The following is a 17,837-nucleotide window of genomic DNA, read 5'->3' as shown; positions in this document are numbered from 1 at the left end:
GTGTGAGTAGTTGGCTTTCTCTGAATCCCCCAGTGGGTGGATTTGGGCCTGGAAGAGAAAGCTGGGGCTCCTGTTTGTGGCTCGTAAGGAGTGGTTGGTGTTTCCAGGGAGGAATCAATGCTGCTCTGGGGAACATGGAGGAGGGCAACTGAAGGTGGCATTTCTACGACACCGGGAAGGGCTCCGACTGGCTGGGGGACCAGGATGCCATCCACTACATGGTGGAGCAGGCCCCCGCTGCCGTGGTCGAGGTGATGGGCGGGAGGCTCTGGGTGCTCTGGTGGTCTGTTTCTAGTACAAGAGTCTGGGAAAAAATGTAAGCAATTGAGGCAGATGTGGCAGTCGAAAGAATGGTGATTAGCAAAGCTCACAAGAGAAGTCTTTGTCCGTCATGAACTATGCATTACATGTAACAAGAAAAGCTTCTCTTTGATGAAGTGTTGACATGTTCATAAAATAGTTTACTTTGGGTTTGCAGATTTGTGTTAAAGTTGTTTAGTGTAGATTAGTTGTGAATATCTTGACTCCTTTAAGGTAATAAGGTTTTTGTTTATCTTTCACAGCTAGAAAATTATGGCTTGCCATTTAGCAGAACCGAAGATGGGAAGATTTATCAGCGTGCATTTGGTGGACAGAGCCTCAAGTTTGGAAAGGGCGGGCAGGCCCGTCGGTGCTGCTGTGTGGCTGATTGGACCGGCCACTCAATATTTCACACCTTATACAGGAGGGTAAGGCCGCCCCCGGTCCACCTGAGACAGGACACGTAGTGCTGGGGCTTATGGTGACAGCGGGGAATGGGTTAGCGTGCCCAGTGAGTCAGCCAGAGATTACGTAAAAAGCAACAGAGAACAGCGGTGTGGGACACATGCAGCGACTGTTGATGTGACAGGACCAGACATGTGCCTTGAGGAGCTGCCCCTAAGGCAATGTGTGACTTCTTGCATCTATTTTGGAAAGTTGAATTGATAATCTTCTATACCAGGTTTTAACTTGGGATATGTGACACTCCTGGACTTTTCTGGGTTGCTTTTCTGACCTGTGGACGATGGAGACCCCTGAAGTGGTGCTGAAGGACCAGACCTGTGTCTTCTCTTTCTCTGTCAGTGTCAGCTTTCTGATCCCTGGAAGGGATGAAAATAAGAAATGAATTTGTTGTAGGTTTTTTTTTTTTAATTTGTTTAGAGATGGGGTCTTGCTCTGTTGCCCAGGCTGGAGTGCAGTGGAGCAATGTAGACTCACTGCAGCCTTTGTCTCCCAGGCTCAAACGATCCTTCCACCTCAGCCTCCGAAACAGCTGGGACTACAGGCATGTGTTACCATGTCCAGCTAATTTTCGAGGGTTTTTTTGTTTTTGGTAGAGACGGGGTGTCACCATTTTAAGCCCAGGCTGGTCTCAAACTCCAGGGCTTAGGCGATCCTCCTGCCTCGGCCCCTCAGGGTGCTGGGATTATAGCCATGAGCCACTGCACCTGGCCTGTTGTATTTTTTATTACTGTTTTTAATCAGTAAGATGTCACTGAGCCCCTGAATTCCCTGTGTGATTTGCTTAGAGCTCCACTTCTCATGCTTTGTCTTCAATATGTGAGAAGTAACCACAGAAAAAAGAGCGTTGAAACTTAGAAAATCAAAAGACAGGTGAGATGCAAGAATCACATTCTTGTTTTGAAAGCAAGATTGCCCTTTTTGTATAGTAATAAAAATTGTAGCTTTTGAAATACATTTAGTTTAGGGTTTTTGATCTCCTTTGTTAAAATTCGAGAGCTTGGCACGCCCTGTTTCTCATCGCACCGAGGAATCACAGAGCCGCTGTTTGGAGCACAGACCGCTGGACTGCCCAGGTTTGGGTTTGAGCTCTGTCCTCAGCTGCATGACTGGATGTTACCAAGCATTAATTTGCTTGTCACTGAGAAAGGGGGTCGTACACCCAGAGTTGTTGTAAGACTTAAATGAGTTTAATATGTGGAAAGCAGCTAGAACTGCCCATAGCAAGTGCAGTGTAAATATTAAGTAAAATAATCATTATTACTGTCCTTGCCACTGTTTGGGTAACTTAGATATGAATTCTCCAAGCTAGTATTCTTAACTAGTCACCACAGTATCATAGTGCAAAAGAATGTTCAAAAATTTAAACAAGATTTGAGGCATCCAACGTACACGCCGCTGTAATCAGAGTGTTGGCCAGAGGTCTGTGGGCCGGCCTTTCTCCTCTCTGGGGACGCCGCTCTGCCCCAGCCTCTGCTGCAGCTGTCAGCCTTGTCAGTGCTTTTTGTTATCCAGACTTTCCACTGTATCTTAACTGTTGTTTCTATTCAGTTTTGCATATAATGCCTTCTGCATATCTTTTTCGTCTCTCCCCCAAAAAGTATCTTGAAAAAAAATAATGCGTTTGAAATAGAGACCTAGCAATTGTTAGGTTATAAATGTGTGGTTTTTTGCAGGCACACATGGTGCTGGTTGTCTCATTACGGAAGGATGTCGTGGAGAGGGAGGCATTCTCATTAACAGTCAAGGCGAAAGGTTTATGGAGCGATACGCCCCTGTCGCGAAGGACCTGGCGTCTAGAGATGTGGTGTCTCGGTCGATGACTCTGGAGATCCGCGAAGGAAGGTGCGTGTGATTTACCACCAGCATTGTCTGAGCGGGCACACGGGCCGGGGTTGCTTCTGTGCGTTTCAGCACCGCTCGCCCTCACCTTCGTGTGCAGGGACGTGTGCACAGCCACCTCTCTGAGCTGCCGGGAGGCGTCTGTTAGTCTGTGATATTTTCCTAAAGACCTACATTTTGAAAATTTTAGCTAGTTTCTCAAATCTGTGGAACAGAGTTTCTCTTAGTGTGTGTGAGTATGTGACGGAGTATGGGAGAGACACACACCCAACCTGAAGTCAGTATGTGAGCCTTGGGTGTCGTGTCTGATACCCACAGATGTTTTTCGGCAGCTTTCCAAGTGTGGGGGTTATTTGGCTTTCAGTAAGACAATTTGCAGCTCTTCTTTTTTTTTTTTTTAATTTTATTTTATTATTATTGTACTTTAGGTTTTAGGGTACATGTGCACAATGTGCAGGTGTGTTACATATGTATCCATGTGCCATGTTGGTGTGCTGCACCCATTAACTCGTCATTTAACATTAGGTATATCTCGTAATGCTATCCCTCCCCCCTCCCCCCACCCCACAACAGTCCCCAGTGTGTGATGTTCCCCTTCCTCTGTCCATGTGTTCTCATTGTGCAATTCCCACCTATGAGTGAGAACATGCGGTGTTTGGTTTTTTGTCCTTGCGATAGTTTACTGAGAATGATGATTTCCAGTTTCATCCATGTCCCTACAAAGGACATGAACTCATCATTTTTTATGGCTGCATAGTATTCCATGGTGTATATGTGCCACATTTTCTTAATCCAGTCTATCGTTGTTGGACATTTGTGTTGGTTCCAAGTCTTTGCTATTGTGAATACTGCCGCAATAAACATACACGTGCATGTGTCTTTATAGCAGCATGATTTATAGTCCTTTGGGTATATACCCAGTAATGGGATGGCTGGGTCAAATGGTATTTCTAGTTCTAGATCCCTGAGGAATCGCCACACTGACTTCCACAATGGTTGAACTAGTTTACAGTCCCACCAGCAGTGTAAAAGTGTTCCTATTTCTCCACATCCTCTCCAGTACCTGTTGTTTCCTGACTTTTTAATGATGGCCATTCTAACTGGTGTGAGATGGTATCTCATTGTGGTTTGGATTTGCATTTCTATGATGGCCAGTGATGATGAGCACTTTTTCATGTGTTTTTTGGCTGCATAAATGTCTTCTTTTGAGAAGTGTCTGTTCATGTCCTTCGCCCACTTTTTGATGGGGTTGTTTGTTTTTTTCTTGTAAATTTGTTTGAGTTCAGTGTAGATTCTGGATATTAGCCCTTTGTCAGATGAGTAGGTTGTGAAAATTTTCTCCCATTTTGTAGGTTACCTGTTCACTCTGATGGTAGTTTCTTTTGCTGTGCAGAAGCTCTTTAGTTTAATTAGATCCCATTTGTCAATTTTGGCTTTTGTTGCCATTGCTTTTGGTGTTTTAGACATGAAGTCCTTGCCCGTGCCTGTGTCCTGAATGGTAATGCCTAGGTTTTCTTTTAGGGTTTTTATGGTTTTAGGTCTAACGTAATAAGTCTTTAATCCATCTTGAATGAATTTTTATATAAGGTGTAAGGAAGGGATCCAGTTTCAGCTTTCTACATATGGCTAGCCAGTTTTCCCAGCACCATTTATTAAATAGGGAATCCTTTCCCCATTGCTTGTTTTTGTCAGGTTTGTCAAAGATCAGATAGGGCCTGACCCTGTTCTTTAATGTAATGACGCTTGCAAAATATCTGCCGGTATGGCGTTTCGAGGTTTTACATTTTTATATTAAAAAAAGAGAAGTCAGATGGTTTTTTGGAGTATGGTGGCCCTCCGTATCCATCGGTTCCACATGTGTGGTTTCAACCCACTATGTATTGAAAATAAAATTGCATCCTTACAAATATGCAGACTTTTTTTCCTTGTCATTGTTCCCTAAACAACACAGTGTAACAACTATTTACTAGCATTTACATTGTATTAGGTACTATGAGTAATCCTGGAGTTGCTGTAAAACTTAAATGTAAAACTTTAAATGAGGATGATTTAGAATATGGAGGAGGATGTGCATAGGTTATATGCAAATACTCTCCTATTTTACATTAGGGACTTGAGCATCCACGGATTTTGGTATCCGTGGGGGTGCTGGACCCAACCTGCCATGGATACACAGGGACGACTGTATTTGGCATAGAGGCCTTTCTAGTGCACTTACCAAGGACAGCCACAGCAGGCTGTGATCGCTGAGACGAGTGTGAGTTCAGTGAGGGCAGAGTTTTGTTCTGGTTCTCAGCTGTGTCCCAGCACCTGGGATTGTCCCTGGCACATGGTAGATGCTTAGAAAAGATTTGATGAGAGGGTGACCATACATGAGGGGAAATTTTCCTCAGTATCAAAACATGTTGAAACTCACGCGCTTCCAAGATGACATATTCTCAGGTCTCCTGCCGTTGCCGTTCTCTGCCTTATGTGATGGTGTTCTGTCTTACCAGAGGCTGTGGCCCTGAGGAAGATCACGTCTACCTGCAGCTGCACCATCTACCTCCAGAGCAGCTGGCCACGCGCCTGCCCGGCATTTCAGAGACAGCCATGATCTTCGCTGGCGTGGACGTCACGAAGGAGCCAATCCCTGTCCTCCCCACCGTGCATTATAACATGGATGGCATTCCCACCAGCTACAAGGGGCAGGTGATGGTGCTGGCTCTTCTCCCACAGCTGGAAAGACGGCTGGGACGACGGGGCCCACCTCGCAGTTGTCTCTTTAGATCTTAGAGGAAAAGACAGTTGTTTTCTTCAAGAAAGTACTGTATTGTTTTCTAGATCGCACTTTAAATTTCTATTACTGGAGGATGGAGGGGGGCTTAGTAATTTATTCCTCCTTAGTAAACTGTCATAGATACATCATTTGCAGCTTTTTCCATTTTATAATTACTTTCCTATATGATCTTGTGTTATTTCTAATGATCTTATACATCGAGGGATCGTTATAATTCCTATTTCTAATGATCTTGTACATTGAGGGATCTTTATAATTCATACCTTTGAGTGGTTTGCGGTTCACACAGAGCTTGTCAATCACTTAGCCTCCTTGTTGGGCGAGGTGGGTGGAAGCTGTTACTTTCCCTGCATAGATGAAGAGGTGAACAGGGGGTAGAAGAGTCTGGAACATCAGTCTCCCCTGCTGATGTTCCTCCACCTGCCGTGCTCCTGGGTCCGAGCCGGAGCACAGGTGGTGAGGGCCTCGGGAACATGGGACACGAGGGACAGTCGCAGATGCTGACATTGGAGGTCCTCTGACCTGCTTGTAACAGCAGGTGCTCAGGGGCAGAGGGGAAACTGGGGGATACATTCGGAAGTTTCCCTCTGAAGAAGAGTAGCTATGGTCCTTATTTCCTTCTCAGATACGGTCTTTACTTCCCTCTCTTTGTCTCTTGGAGATGGAGACTCGCTCTGTCGCTTAGGCTGGAGTGCAATGGCGCAATCTCGGCTCACTGCAACCTCCGCCTCCCAGGTTCAAGCGATCCTTCTGCCTCAGCCTCCCAAGTAGCTGGGATTACAGGCACCCGCCATCATGCCTGGCTAATTTTTGTACTTTCAGTTGAAACGGGGTTTCACCATGTTAGCCAGACAGGTCTTGAACCCCTGAAGGCAGGTGATCCACCCGCCTCAGCCTCCCAAAGTGCTGGGATTACAGACGTGAGCCACCGTGCCTGGCCTACTTCCCTCTCTTTCTCTGACCCGTAGCACAGACACCCTGTTGAGGGAGGTGGGCTTGTGGAGGAATGGGCACCTTGACATTTCACCTGAAATCTTCCTTTCCACAGGTCCTGAGGCATGTGAATGGCCAGGATCAGATTGTGCCCGGCCTGTACACCCGTGGGGAGGCCGCCTGTGCCTCGGTACATGGTGCCAACCGCCTCGGGGCAAACTCGCTGTTGGACCTGGTCGTCTGGTCAGGCATGTGCCCTGAGCATCGAAAAGTCATGCAGGCCTGGTAAGTGTTTTCTTCATGAGCCAGACTATTTGAGAAGGGCAGGAGGTTAGTCTTCTTTCTTTGTTTTGAGACAGGGTCAGCCCAGGCTGGAGTGCAGTGGCACAGTCATAGCAGCCTCAACCTCCCGAGCTCAAGCAGTCCTCGACACCTCAACCTTCAGAGCCCCAAGTAGCTGGGACTGCAGATATGCACCACCACACCTGGCTAATTTTAAAAAAATTTTTTTGTAGAGACAGGGTCTCACAATATTGCCCAGGCTGGTCTTGAACTCCTAGACTCAAACAGTCCTTCTGCCTCAGCTTCCCAAACTATTGGGATTACAGGCATGAGCCACTGCACCCAGCCAGGTTACAAAGCCTTGATTTGTTACTGGAAATTGGCTTAGTGATCATATAGAGGTAGTCTGGGTTTTTTCCCCAGAAGTGATTAAACTGAGAAATCCAGAGGTTATATGGTGGCCATGTTGAGACTAGATAGAGGCTGGTTGGGGATCTTAACAGTTAAGGTGACATTTTTGGGGTTACTTTTTTTTTTTTTTAATTATTTTGCGGTCATTATTTTCTGCTTAGAAAAAGCACTATTAGGAAGTTGTTATTTGTAGGGGAATTTCATTACATATTACTTGCCTGATAAAAATCACTTATTTGCAATGAAATATTTAAAATAGTTGGCATGAATGAATATGTAACCTCTTGGTACTTAGAAAAATAATTTAGGGCATTCTAAAAACAAAGTACAACTAACCTCTATTAGAGGAGAAGGGCTGACTTAGAGTGAACAGGATTCCCACCCTCTACGCGGCTGCCCCCATCCCCTGCCGGGTCCCTCGCAGTCTCCCCCGTCCCCTGCCCGGTCTCCTGTGGCCGTCCCTGCCTCCTGCCCGGTCCCTGTCCTGTGCGTCGGGCCCTTCCTAAGGTGCAGAGTGCAGCCACTGCAGACCCGAGGTCGCGGCCACCGGCTCCTGGGCTAGGCCCTTTTTCTCGCCTCAGGAGCCGCCAGAGGGAGGGTCTCCAGGGTGCTTGTTTGGGGAAAGGGGAAACAGACTGCCTGGGCCGCTGTTAAAATGTCAGCATCCAAGGAAGAAGCAGCGACCTGGCGTCTGGTCGGGCCAGGTGACCTTTATGGCGGCGCCTTCTGTCCCTGGTCGCTTTTCCACTGAATGAATGAATGACCGAAACTGTAGTAACTCATGGCCAGGGAATGGCTTAGTTATCTGAGGGAATCTTTTCTTGTTTGTGAAAAAGGGAAACTGGTACAAATGCGAATTCAGACAGGCCAGGAGGGGAAGGAAGGGAAGGATTGAGGTGGGAAAAGAGAGAAAGATGATTGACCTCTTAGGGGAAGACCACACTTGGACGTCGGCTCCTGGGGCACTTCCTTGATTCCCCTGCACTCCTCAGCGGGATGGGAGAGGCGGAGGTTCCAGGAGGGAGCCTTCCAGAGTCGGTGCAGGGTTGACAGGAGACGTTTGTTTTGCTTTTCCTGAACTTTCGATCGCCAGCTTATTTGGTCTTGATGTTGTAGGGTTGATAAAGACAGCAGTGGAGTGATATGGACACCGAGCTTAGCAAGCTGTCTCCAACCGTGAGTGGGCCAATGGGACCTGGGCCTCCAGACCGAGAAGCCGCGAGCCTGCCCTGCTCACAGTGGGTAACTTTCTTTCTGAAGTTGATTTTCCAAGGACAAAGGAATCATTAAGACAAATTATCATTACTGCTTCATGGTGGAGATGCTTCTGGTTTATTTTGTGGCCACCACTGTTACTGCTTGGAGTGCCTCACCCAGCCAGCTAACAACTGCGTGCGTGAGCACAGGGAAAGGCTTCTTGAGAAATGAAAACTAGGCTGTAGGCTTGGGAGGGGAATAGGAAGGTTAGCTCTGTACAGCCGAAAGCCTTTTGGTAAGTTGGAGGTCCTTGAATTTCCTCGGTGACTGCATCTTGGTGACTTCTCTGAATAGACCTTCGAGGGCACTGGGGGGTGATTGTTGGAGGGCTTGGGGAGATCAGGCAGCATTTGTGTGGGAACGTGGCTGTTACAGGAACTGCAGAAACTGGGACTGGATTCCTGGGGAAAGGATTGGGGGTGTTGGAGGTGCTGGCAGGGGAGTTATGGGGAGGTGTTCTTATCAGTGTGCGAATACCTGGCGTTCAGGCAGCGGAAAATCCGGGTCCTTGCGTGTTGTGAGCTCCCTGGAGTTACGTTCTTGCCAATTTCAGCTCAATTGATCCCCCTCCCCTGAGCTATCATTGGATACATTTTACTTCATTGAACACCTGACTGCTGCTTTTTCTGTAATCCCTCCGGGCAGTCATCTTTTCTGATTCTGTGTATAGTTTGCCTTTCCAGATCCGTGCCATTTAAGCTAGAAAAGGGGTCAGTTTTGAGATGATGTGAAAATGTTGAAAGGCTCCTTGTTATTAGTGGGAAGTATCTGATGTTGCCAGAGACTGGACTGGGGCACGGGGAGCACTACGGCTGCTAGACACTGCCTCACTGCGCTGTGGGTGGGGGGTGCTGGATTCAGCCTTACTGCCTAATGATTTGTGAGGATTTGTGTTTTCAGAGTAACATGTTTACCTTATGACATCAGTTCCTAATATGTGACGTGTGGGTCACAGATGCTGGTGTATTATTTCACATGCATTTGTATAGATTGTTTTCAGGGAATTCAGAAATTCTGTTATCTCTACGCTAGTGATTGTGCTTTCTTGATTTTTCTTTTCTCATTATTCTTAAATCCTCCTTTTTTTATTTGCATCTCAGTTCATTTATACTCGGGAAGTGCAAGACGTGGCTACTAGAAAGAGATGTCAAGAGAACCTGGAATCCAGTAGGCTACAATTTGGCAAATCTTAGCTTAAAACTTCCTAAATGTTGACCACAGTGGATGCAAATGGCTCTGTGCATCATCTGTTAAATATGGTCAGATGACCACCCAGGTTCAAGTGGTTTGTCACCAGGGTGATACGAGCCACACGGAGTGCCCTCCTCAGAGGGCATGCCTCAGAGACATTTATTTTGAGTGGTTTTCCAGTGAGTGATGCAAGATTTATGATCTATTTTAACAGCCTGCTTTTTATGCATTTGCTCAAATTTTTAGATTTTAGGTTTAGTTTTAGGTTTTGTGTCATACTTGCTCAACTAGGAGTGGTGGTCAAATACTGGACCTCATTAGCATGATAGCCTGCCCACCTTGGCAGGCTCCACTGGAGTGCTTGGGGCCTGCCTGGATTCTAGTCCTGGCTCTACCAGGTTTGTGTCCTCGCCGTTACTGGGAGGGAGTATTGAGGAAATGCATGCGAGGTGCTTCCCGTGATTCCTGGCACAGAGCAAGTGCTCAGTAATTGTCAGCTGTGAGTATTAGTAGTAGCTAATACACTACCATTATTCTTGGCTAAGAAGCCAGCTCAAAGCTTTGATGGTTTCCATTACCTGATGATGGTGATGATGGTTTCCACGTACTGAACACTCACACCGCTGGGCTAGGCGCTTAACCCAAATCCAAGGTCAGCATTATTGTTTGGGGTTCGGGGGAGACACCTCCTGCTCTGACTTGTGTGTTTGGGTTCCCGTATTTTCACCAGAGGGTGTTAGTCCTGCCCCAGTTCAGCTGGTCCTCAAAGCATATGTAGCTCTTGAACCATCAGCAAGTGTCAGTCAGAACATCATCTTGATTTCAGCTGGTACTAAATATCTACCAGGAGCCTGCTTGAGAGAGAGAATTGCCTGACAGGTGCTGAGTCCACCATTCCTGAGATACTTTGAAATCAGTGTCTGGCTTAACCCAAGCTGTGTATGGGGACCCTCTCACCGTGGCCCCAATGGAGTCACTTTACTTAGGCGCCCCCTTTTGCCTTGGGCTCTGAGCTTCCTCTGCCTTTCATCTCTGCAGAATGAAGCCCCACCTGCCCTTCAGGATGCAAAGCCCCCCTCTATAAAATGCGTGCAGTGGCCAGGTGCAGTGGCTCACGTCTGACCTCCCAACACTTTGGGAGGCCGAGGCAGGGGTATCGCTTGAGCCCAGGAGTTTGAGACCAGCCTGGGCAACATTGTGAGACCCTGTTCCTTGAATTGCCCTGGGAGATTTCCTCAGCTTGTGCTGGAGGCATGTGGCCCCATGAAGCCCGTAGTCACGGTTCACCCTGAGAGACGCTGGCTTTGGGGCTCACATGCCTGCTGTGGGCAGCCCCAGGAGATGGCCACCCTGTTTCTCCTGGAGCTGGAGCTGCGCGTCTTCTCAGCAACTGTGGTGGCTGTTCTGTTTGGTTTGCATCTTATAAACCGTTTGCCTGATTACATTTTCCTCTTCAATTTAGCTGCTAGAAAATTTAAAGTCAGGTTGGTGGCTCGCCAGTAATGAGAGTTTAGAGGTAAACTTTATGACATAGTCTTAGACTCTTCACTTTCTCCTCAGCCAACATGATTCACAGTTACTTTATTTTGCTGTACTGTGAGTGTCTTTGTGTTCCTGAATTCCTTCTGGAATAAGGCAGGTTGTTAGTAAGCACAGGTTTCTGGTCCATCTCGTAGCCTCAGGCAGTGGGCGGTGCTGTCCCTGCTCCCTTTCTGGGTTACCTGTGGTAGCTCTCAAGTTGCAGGGCTGCGATTTGAAGCCTGATTTAGTACACGGTGTTTCTGTCGTGTTCGGTGGTGGTTTGCTCCTCACGTGTGAGCATTCACCCCGTGGCCCTGTTTCTCCACCGCACCTCTGCCTGGTGGCATCCTACTGGATGTCTCAGCCGAGCCACTCTGTTCTGAAGACGCCCTTGTCCTCCACCCCTTTGCTTTGGGCTCTGAGCGTCTTCTGCCTTTCATCTCTGTAGGATGAAGCCCCACCTGCCCTTCAGGATGCCAGCCTTGGCAACATTGTGAGAGCCTGTTTCTACAAAAACGAAACAAGTGTAGTGGTGCACGCCTGCAGTCCCAGCTACTTGGGAGGCTGAGGTGGGAAGATCACTTGAGCCTGGGAGGTTGAGGCTGCATTGAGCTGAGATCAAGCCACTGCACTCTAGCCTGGGAGACAGAGCGAAACCCCATCTCAAAAAAACAAAGAAAGTGGATGTGCGCTGCTCCTGCCGTTGGATCATCGCAGCATTTTTCTTTTCTCTGATGTGTGCCTTTTTCCTCACCGTGGGGGCTCATGTTTTCATAGTTCCCTCTCGCTACTAGATTGTGAGCTGTGTGGAGGAAGGTTCATAATTGTGTTGTATGTACAGACACACAAAATTTGTCCTTGGATAGACACATATCAATCCGCTTCCTTCTCCTCTCTGAATTTCTTTATTTAAAAAAAAAAAAGAGATGGAGTCTCACTGTCTTGCCCAGGCTGGTCTCAAACTCCTAGGCCCAAGCGATCCTCCTGCCTCTACTAATATGAATTATTAGCCTGTACTATTTGAATTCCTATACTAATATGATTGAAATTAGTTTGACTTGTATAGTAATTGTTCTCCCAGATTGGGCTTCTGTTTTGATAGTAGAACTAAATTATTAGGCTATTTCAAGAAATTAATGTATTATTGGTAGAAAAACTGAAGCTACAAAATGGCCGGGTTTCTCACTTCAGTTAAATTTGTGCTTCTGAGTGCTTGTATTCTAGGTGAAACCGCACTGAGAAGGTATTTGTGGCCCGTTCGCTGATTCATTGATTAGACTTCTTTGCACAGGAGAGCTGCTAAAAATTACTGTGGTGAACAGGTATGAAGAAGAAGGCTGTTCTCTGCCCTTCTTTTTGCAATAAAATGTTACAAACTATCTTGAGTTTGATCCCTTTTCGGGTGTTTGGGTTTTTTTTTTTAAACATTCACATGTTTCTTGGAATTATAAGAAATTAACTTTGTGCTTCTGAAGTGGGTTTGCCTTAATATAACACTGATGTATTTGTAAGGGGCATTTTTAAAGCTGTACTTTAAAAAATAATTCTTACATTCGTTTGAAGGTTTTTGTTTGTTTGTTTGTTTTTGAGATGGAGGCTCTCTCTGTCACCGAGGCTGGAGTGCAATGGCATTGATCTTGGCTCACTGCAACCTCTGCATCTGGAGTTCAAGCGATTCTCCTGCCTCAGCCTCCTGAGTAGCTGGGACTACAGGCACCTGCCACCATGCACAGCAAATTTTTTGTATTTTTAGTGGAGACGGGGTTTCACTGTGTTAGCCAGGATGGTCTCGACTCCTGACCTCATGATCTGCCCGTGTCAGCCTCCCAAAGTGCTGGGATTACAGGTGTGAGCCAAGGGGCCAACAGGGTGAAACCCTATCTCTACTAAAAATACAAAATTAGCCAGGAATGGTGGTGTGCGCCTGTAATCCCAGCTACTCGGGAGGCTGAGGCATGAGAATCACTTGATCCCGGGAGGCAGAGGTTGCAGTGAGCTGAGATAGCGCCACTGCACTCCTGCCTGGGGGACAGTGAGGTTCCATCTCAAAAAAAATATAGAATAACTTTTGTTTAGGTGTTAACAAAATCCAGGCCAGACAAATCTAAACTTTAATCTCACACCCAGTTCCTAGATTAGTCCCTTCTCCAGCTCAGGTTCGGCCTAAGCCTCAGGGTTCCTCACTTGGTGGGCACCACCTGCTCCCTTCCCCACCTTTGTTCCTCTTTTTCCTCTGCTGGCTCCTCCGGGGTTGGGTGTGTTCAGTGGCGGAAACAGGCTAAAGGTCTTTGGCTTTTAGGTTCTGTTGATGGGTGAGTTCCAGATACTAGCTTTCTCTTGTAGGGTATTTCATTTATTCATCAAAAATATTAGAACACACCATTCATGTGCCAGACCCTGTTCCAGGCACTGGGGCTAGGGTGATAAATGAGATCAACAAAAATACCTGCCCACATTAATCTCCTGTTCTAGGGAAGACCAGAAAGAAAGAAAATACACGTGTCCTTAGTACATTAGAAGTTTGCAAGTAGTGTAGAGAAAAATAAAGTAGGTTGGACTCGGTGGCTCACACCTGTAATCCCAGCACTTTGGGAGGCTGAGGTGGGAGGATTACTTGAGCTCAGGAATTTGAGACCAGCCTGGCAACATGACAAATCCTGTCTCTACAAAAAAAAAAAAAAAAAAAAAAAATTAGCTGGGTATGGTGGCATGCACCTGTAGTCCCAGCCACTGGGGAGGCTGAGGAGGGAGAATTGCTTCAGCCCTGGAGGTGAAGGTTGCAGTAAGCCGAGATCGTGCCATTGCACTCCAGCCTGGGTGACAGAGCCAGACCCTGTCTCAAAAAAAAAAAAAAAAACCAAAAGGAAAGAAAGAAAATGAAAAAACAAAGCAGAGATGGGGAAGCAGAGGAGAGGGCTGGTGCTGGGGTCACAGGGGAGGGGCTGGGGATGCACGGGAGGGGCTGGGGATGCAAGCTTTCCTGAGTTCCCACAGTTCTCTGCCCCTCTCCTGTCTCACAGGGCAAGGGCCACCTGGGGCTTGCGGTGGTTTTACACCAAGCTAATATCTTGTTCTTCCCAACAGACGGAGGCCCATTGAGGCTTCTCTGTCCTCCATGAGGAATAGCATTGGCCTAAACCTGCAGACAGCATTGCAAAGAGAAGTCAGGCAAACCCGCTGATGAAGAATGATTCCAGTGTGCTGACGGAGGCTGACATTTCTTGCCATGGGTGATTTAATGTTGGGCCTCAATTTTTCACTCCCCCCGTAAGAGTATGACATAGCCACAACCTTGCCAGGGCCCGAGGGAGGGTGGATGGACTTATCCATCCCATAGGTGTTGCTCGTGGCTGGGTGACTTGCTTCTGCCAGTGAGATTTTCACAGACACGGCACAAGCAGAAGCCTGGAATGTGTGGGCACTGCCAGGCCTGCCCTCTGAGGCTCTTGATTTTCCCCACGAGATGCGCGTGCCCCAGGGAACGGCGGCTCTGGCTGCGGGATGAGAGGCGTGTGGAGCAGGCATGGTTCCCATCCTTAGCCTGCAGTCAAGCCCAGACTAGATCAGCCTAAGCCCAGCCATGCCACGGGTGCAGGAGTGAAGAGCAAATGCTAACTGTCCATGGAATTGACTTTCAAAGGGGCGTGTCATGTGCCTCATCCCAGCAACAGTGAAGGCATTTCCCTATCAGTCAGTTGGTAAATGATTATTGACAAACAATGTGCTGGGAAGGTGGAGTGATTTGAGTAGATTTGGCCTCTATTCTCATGGGGCTTCCTTTCTAGAGGGGCAGGCAGATGATGGATGGATAAATATAAATGATTCTAATAGGTTGGTGCAGCAGTCATTAAAAGGAATGGCAAAAAAAAGAAAAGAAGAAATGGGGAGGAGCCGCTGCTGCAGTTCATTAATAGTAATGGCAAAAACCGCGATGACTTGTGCCCCAACCTAACACAGTAACCACGGGTGTGCAAAATGTGGCAATTGGGAAGTTCCGAGTGCTAGGAGAGCATCTAGCTTCCCGGCGTCAGGACACGGGGGTTGGCAACCTAACCAAGGTTAAGTCCAAGTGAGGAGGGTGGGCAGGGAGCGATATTTCAGTGGAGACTCCAAGGATGAATGGTATTTAGAGATTAAACCCCGATAGAGAGGGTGTGTGTCTGGCACAGAGAAGAGCCTGTGCAAAAGCCGGCGGGGCGAGAGGACACCGTGTGTTCCTCCACCTGAGGGGCGACCAGCAGGCTGGAGCTCAGCGGGTTGAGAGGAGGATGCAGAGCCCGGGAAAGGCACCCTAGGCAGAGGGCACAGCAGGGCAAAGGCCTGGAGTCGGGCCCGAGCCTGTGTGGTTTGAGGAACGGACAGAGGCCTGTCTGGCAGGAAGGGAACGGCACAGGGGAGAGACCTGAGGCCAGAGCAGAGGGCAGGGCTGTGCTGGGCACTGTGGGCTGTGGATGGTGCTGGCATTTCAGAGGGGAGACCATAGACCAGGGCAGAGGGCAGGGCCGTGCCGGGCACTTTGGGCTGTGGATGGGAGCTGGCATTTATGCTCAGGTGATGGGAATATGTTAAAAGATTTTAAGGAGGGGAATAGCAGTTGGGATTAATGTGTATTCTGGGAATCTCAAGAAAGTAAATTCATAGTTCGAATTTTCATAAGACTTCTGCACAGGGAGAGAGAAATAAGATCGCGTCTACAGCTGTGTGATGATTTTATGTAAAAATACTACTAAGTTTTTAAACGTGATTTCAAATGGTGCGTTTCTGTTTCACATTGGACATAAGTAGATTGCAAGGCTAATGGAAAATAGAAAAGTTAACTCATGAACATAAAAGAGATACCGATTTGAAAACAAAACATGTATTCATTTACTTCAGCTGCAGTTTTGTTGACTGCTGAATTTCATGAGAAGGGATTGTTCCGGGAGGGTCGTGGGGCTGAAGACCTGGAGAGGAGCTGGTGCTACCGCTGTTCAAATCTGAGGGTGGTGGAGATGGGGCCTTGGGGAGCAACAGGTGCTGCCTTTTAAGTCTGAGAGTCATTGAGCTGGACGTCCAGGGAGGAGCCGGTGCTGCCGCTGATGTCTTAGGTTGAGGAGCTGAAGACAATGAAGGAGCCAGTGTGGCTGTTGTGTGAGGGTCGTGGAGCTGGAGATCCAGGTGGGAGAGGTGTTCTAGCTCGGGGAGTAGCTGATGTTCTACCGTGAGGTCCCTGCAGCTGCAGACCCGGAGAGGCATTGATGTTGTAGATTGAGGGCGGTGTAGCTGGAGACCCGGTGAGGAGCTGATGTTCCAATTTGAGGATCTTGCAGCTGCAGACGTGGAGAGGAGCCGATGTTCTAGTTTGGGGGTCTTGCAGCCGAAGACCTGGGGAGGAGCTGATGTTCCGGTTTGAAGATCTTGCAGCCGCAGACCCGGGGAGGAGCTGATGTTCCGGTTTGAGGGTCTTTGCAGCCGTAGAACCGGGGAGAAGCTGATGTTCCGGTTTCAGAGTATTGCAGCCGCGGAGCCGTGGAGGAGCTGATGTTCCAGTTTGAGGGTCTTGCAGCTGCGACCCGGGAAGGAGCTGATGTTCTGGTTTGGGCGTCTTGCAGCCGCAGACCCCGGGAGGAGCTGATGTTCCAGTTTAAGGGTCTTGCAGCCACAGACCCGGGAGGAGCTGATGTTCCGGTTTAAGGGTCTTGCAGGCGCAGACCCGTGGAGGAGCTGATGTTCTGGTTTTAGGGTCTTGCAGGCGCAGACCCGGGGAGGAGCTGATGTTCCGGTTTCAGGGTCTTGCAGGCGCAGACCCGGGGAGGAGCTGATGTTCCGGTTTTAGGGTCTTGCAGCTGCAGACCTGTGGAGGCGCGGATGTTCCTGTTTGAGGGTTTTGCAGCCGCAGACCCGGGGAGGAGCCGATGTTCTAGACTGAGGGTCGTGCAGACGCAGACCCTGAGAGGCGCCGGTGTTTCAGTTTGAGGTTCGTGCAGCCAAAAACCCGGGGAGGAGCCGATGTTCCAGTTTGAGGTTCGTGCAGCCACAGACCTAGGGAGGAGGTGATGTTCCAGTTTGAGGGTCGTGTAGCCGCAGACGCGGGGAAGAGCTGATGTTCCAGTTTGAGGGTCGTGCAGCCACATTCCCGGAGAGGAGCTGATGATCCAGTTTGAGGGTCGTGCAACCGCAGACACGGGGAAGAGCTGATGTTCCAGTTTGAGGGTCGTGCAGCCGCAGACCCAGGGAGGAGCTGATGTTCCGGTTTGAGGGTCGTGCAGTGGCAGACCAAGGGAGGCAGTGATGTTCAGGTTTGAGGGTCGTGCAGCCGCAGACCCGGGGAGGAGCTAATGTTCCCGTTTGGGGGTCTTGAAGCCGCAGACCTGGGAAGGAGCTGATGTTCCCATTTGGGAGTATTGCAGCCGCAGACCCGGGGAGGAGCTGATGTTCCGGTTTGGGGGTGTTGCAGCCGCAGACCTGGGGAGTAGCTGATGTTCCGCTTTGGGGGTCTTGCAGCCGCAGACCCGGGGAGGAGCTGATGTTCCGGTTTGGGGGTCTTGCAGCCGCAGACCCGGGTAAGAGCTGATGTTCCGGTTTGAGGGTGGTGCAGCCATGGACCCGAGGAGGAGCTGATGTTCCGGTTTCTGGGTCTTGCAGCCGCGGATCCAGGGAGGAGCTCATGTTCCGGTTTGAGGATGGTGCAGCCGCGCACCCGTGGAGGAGCTGATATTCCGGTTTGAGGGTCTTGCATCTGCGGACCCGGGGAGGAGCTGAAGTTCTGGTTTGAGGGTCTTGCAGCCGCAGACCCGGGGAGGAACTGATGTTCCGGATTGGGGGTCTTGCAGCCGCAGACCCGGGGAGGAGCTGATGTTCCCGTTTCGGAGTATTGCAG

The 17,837-nt window shown here is 48.7% G+C and overlaps 1 protein-coding gene across 1 annotated transcript; it reads left to right on the top strand.

The window, feature by feature from the left end:
• Window positions 1-734: 734 nt before the first annotated feature.
• On the top strand, window positions 735-6,605 carry LOC100594023 (succinate dehydrogenase [ubiquinone] flavoprotein subunit, mitochondrial-like). The gene is made up of 4 exons (XM_030808567.1): window positions 735-1,154; window positions 2,439-2,607; window positions 5,100-5,295; window positions 6,432-6,605. Exons 2-4 carry the CDS (start codon window positions 2,522-2,524, stop codon window positions 6,603-6,605), a joined length of 456 nt encoding a protein of 151 aa, XP_030664427.1. The 5' UTR covers window positions 735-1,154; window positions 2,439-2,521.
• The last annotated feature ends 11,232 nt before the right edge of the window (window positions 6,606-17,837 follow it).

Source organism: Nomascus leucogenys, unplaced genomic scaffold, assembly GCF_006542625.1.
Source record: "Nomascus leucogenys isolate Asia unplaced genomic scaffold, Asia_NLE_v1 001387F_38907_qpd_obj, whole genome shotgun sequence".
Classification (NCBI taxonomy): Eukaryota; Metazoa; Chordata; class Mammalia; order Primates; family Hylobatidae; genus Nomascus; species Nomascus leucogenys.
The sequence above is the reverse complement of the archived record's forward strand: the minus strand, read 5'-3'. Positions and strand labels throughout refer to the sequence as shown.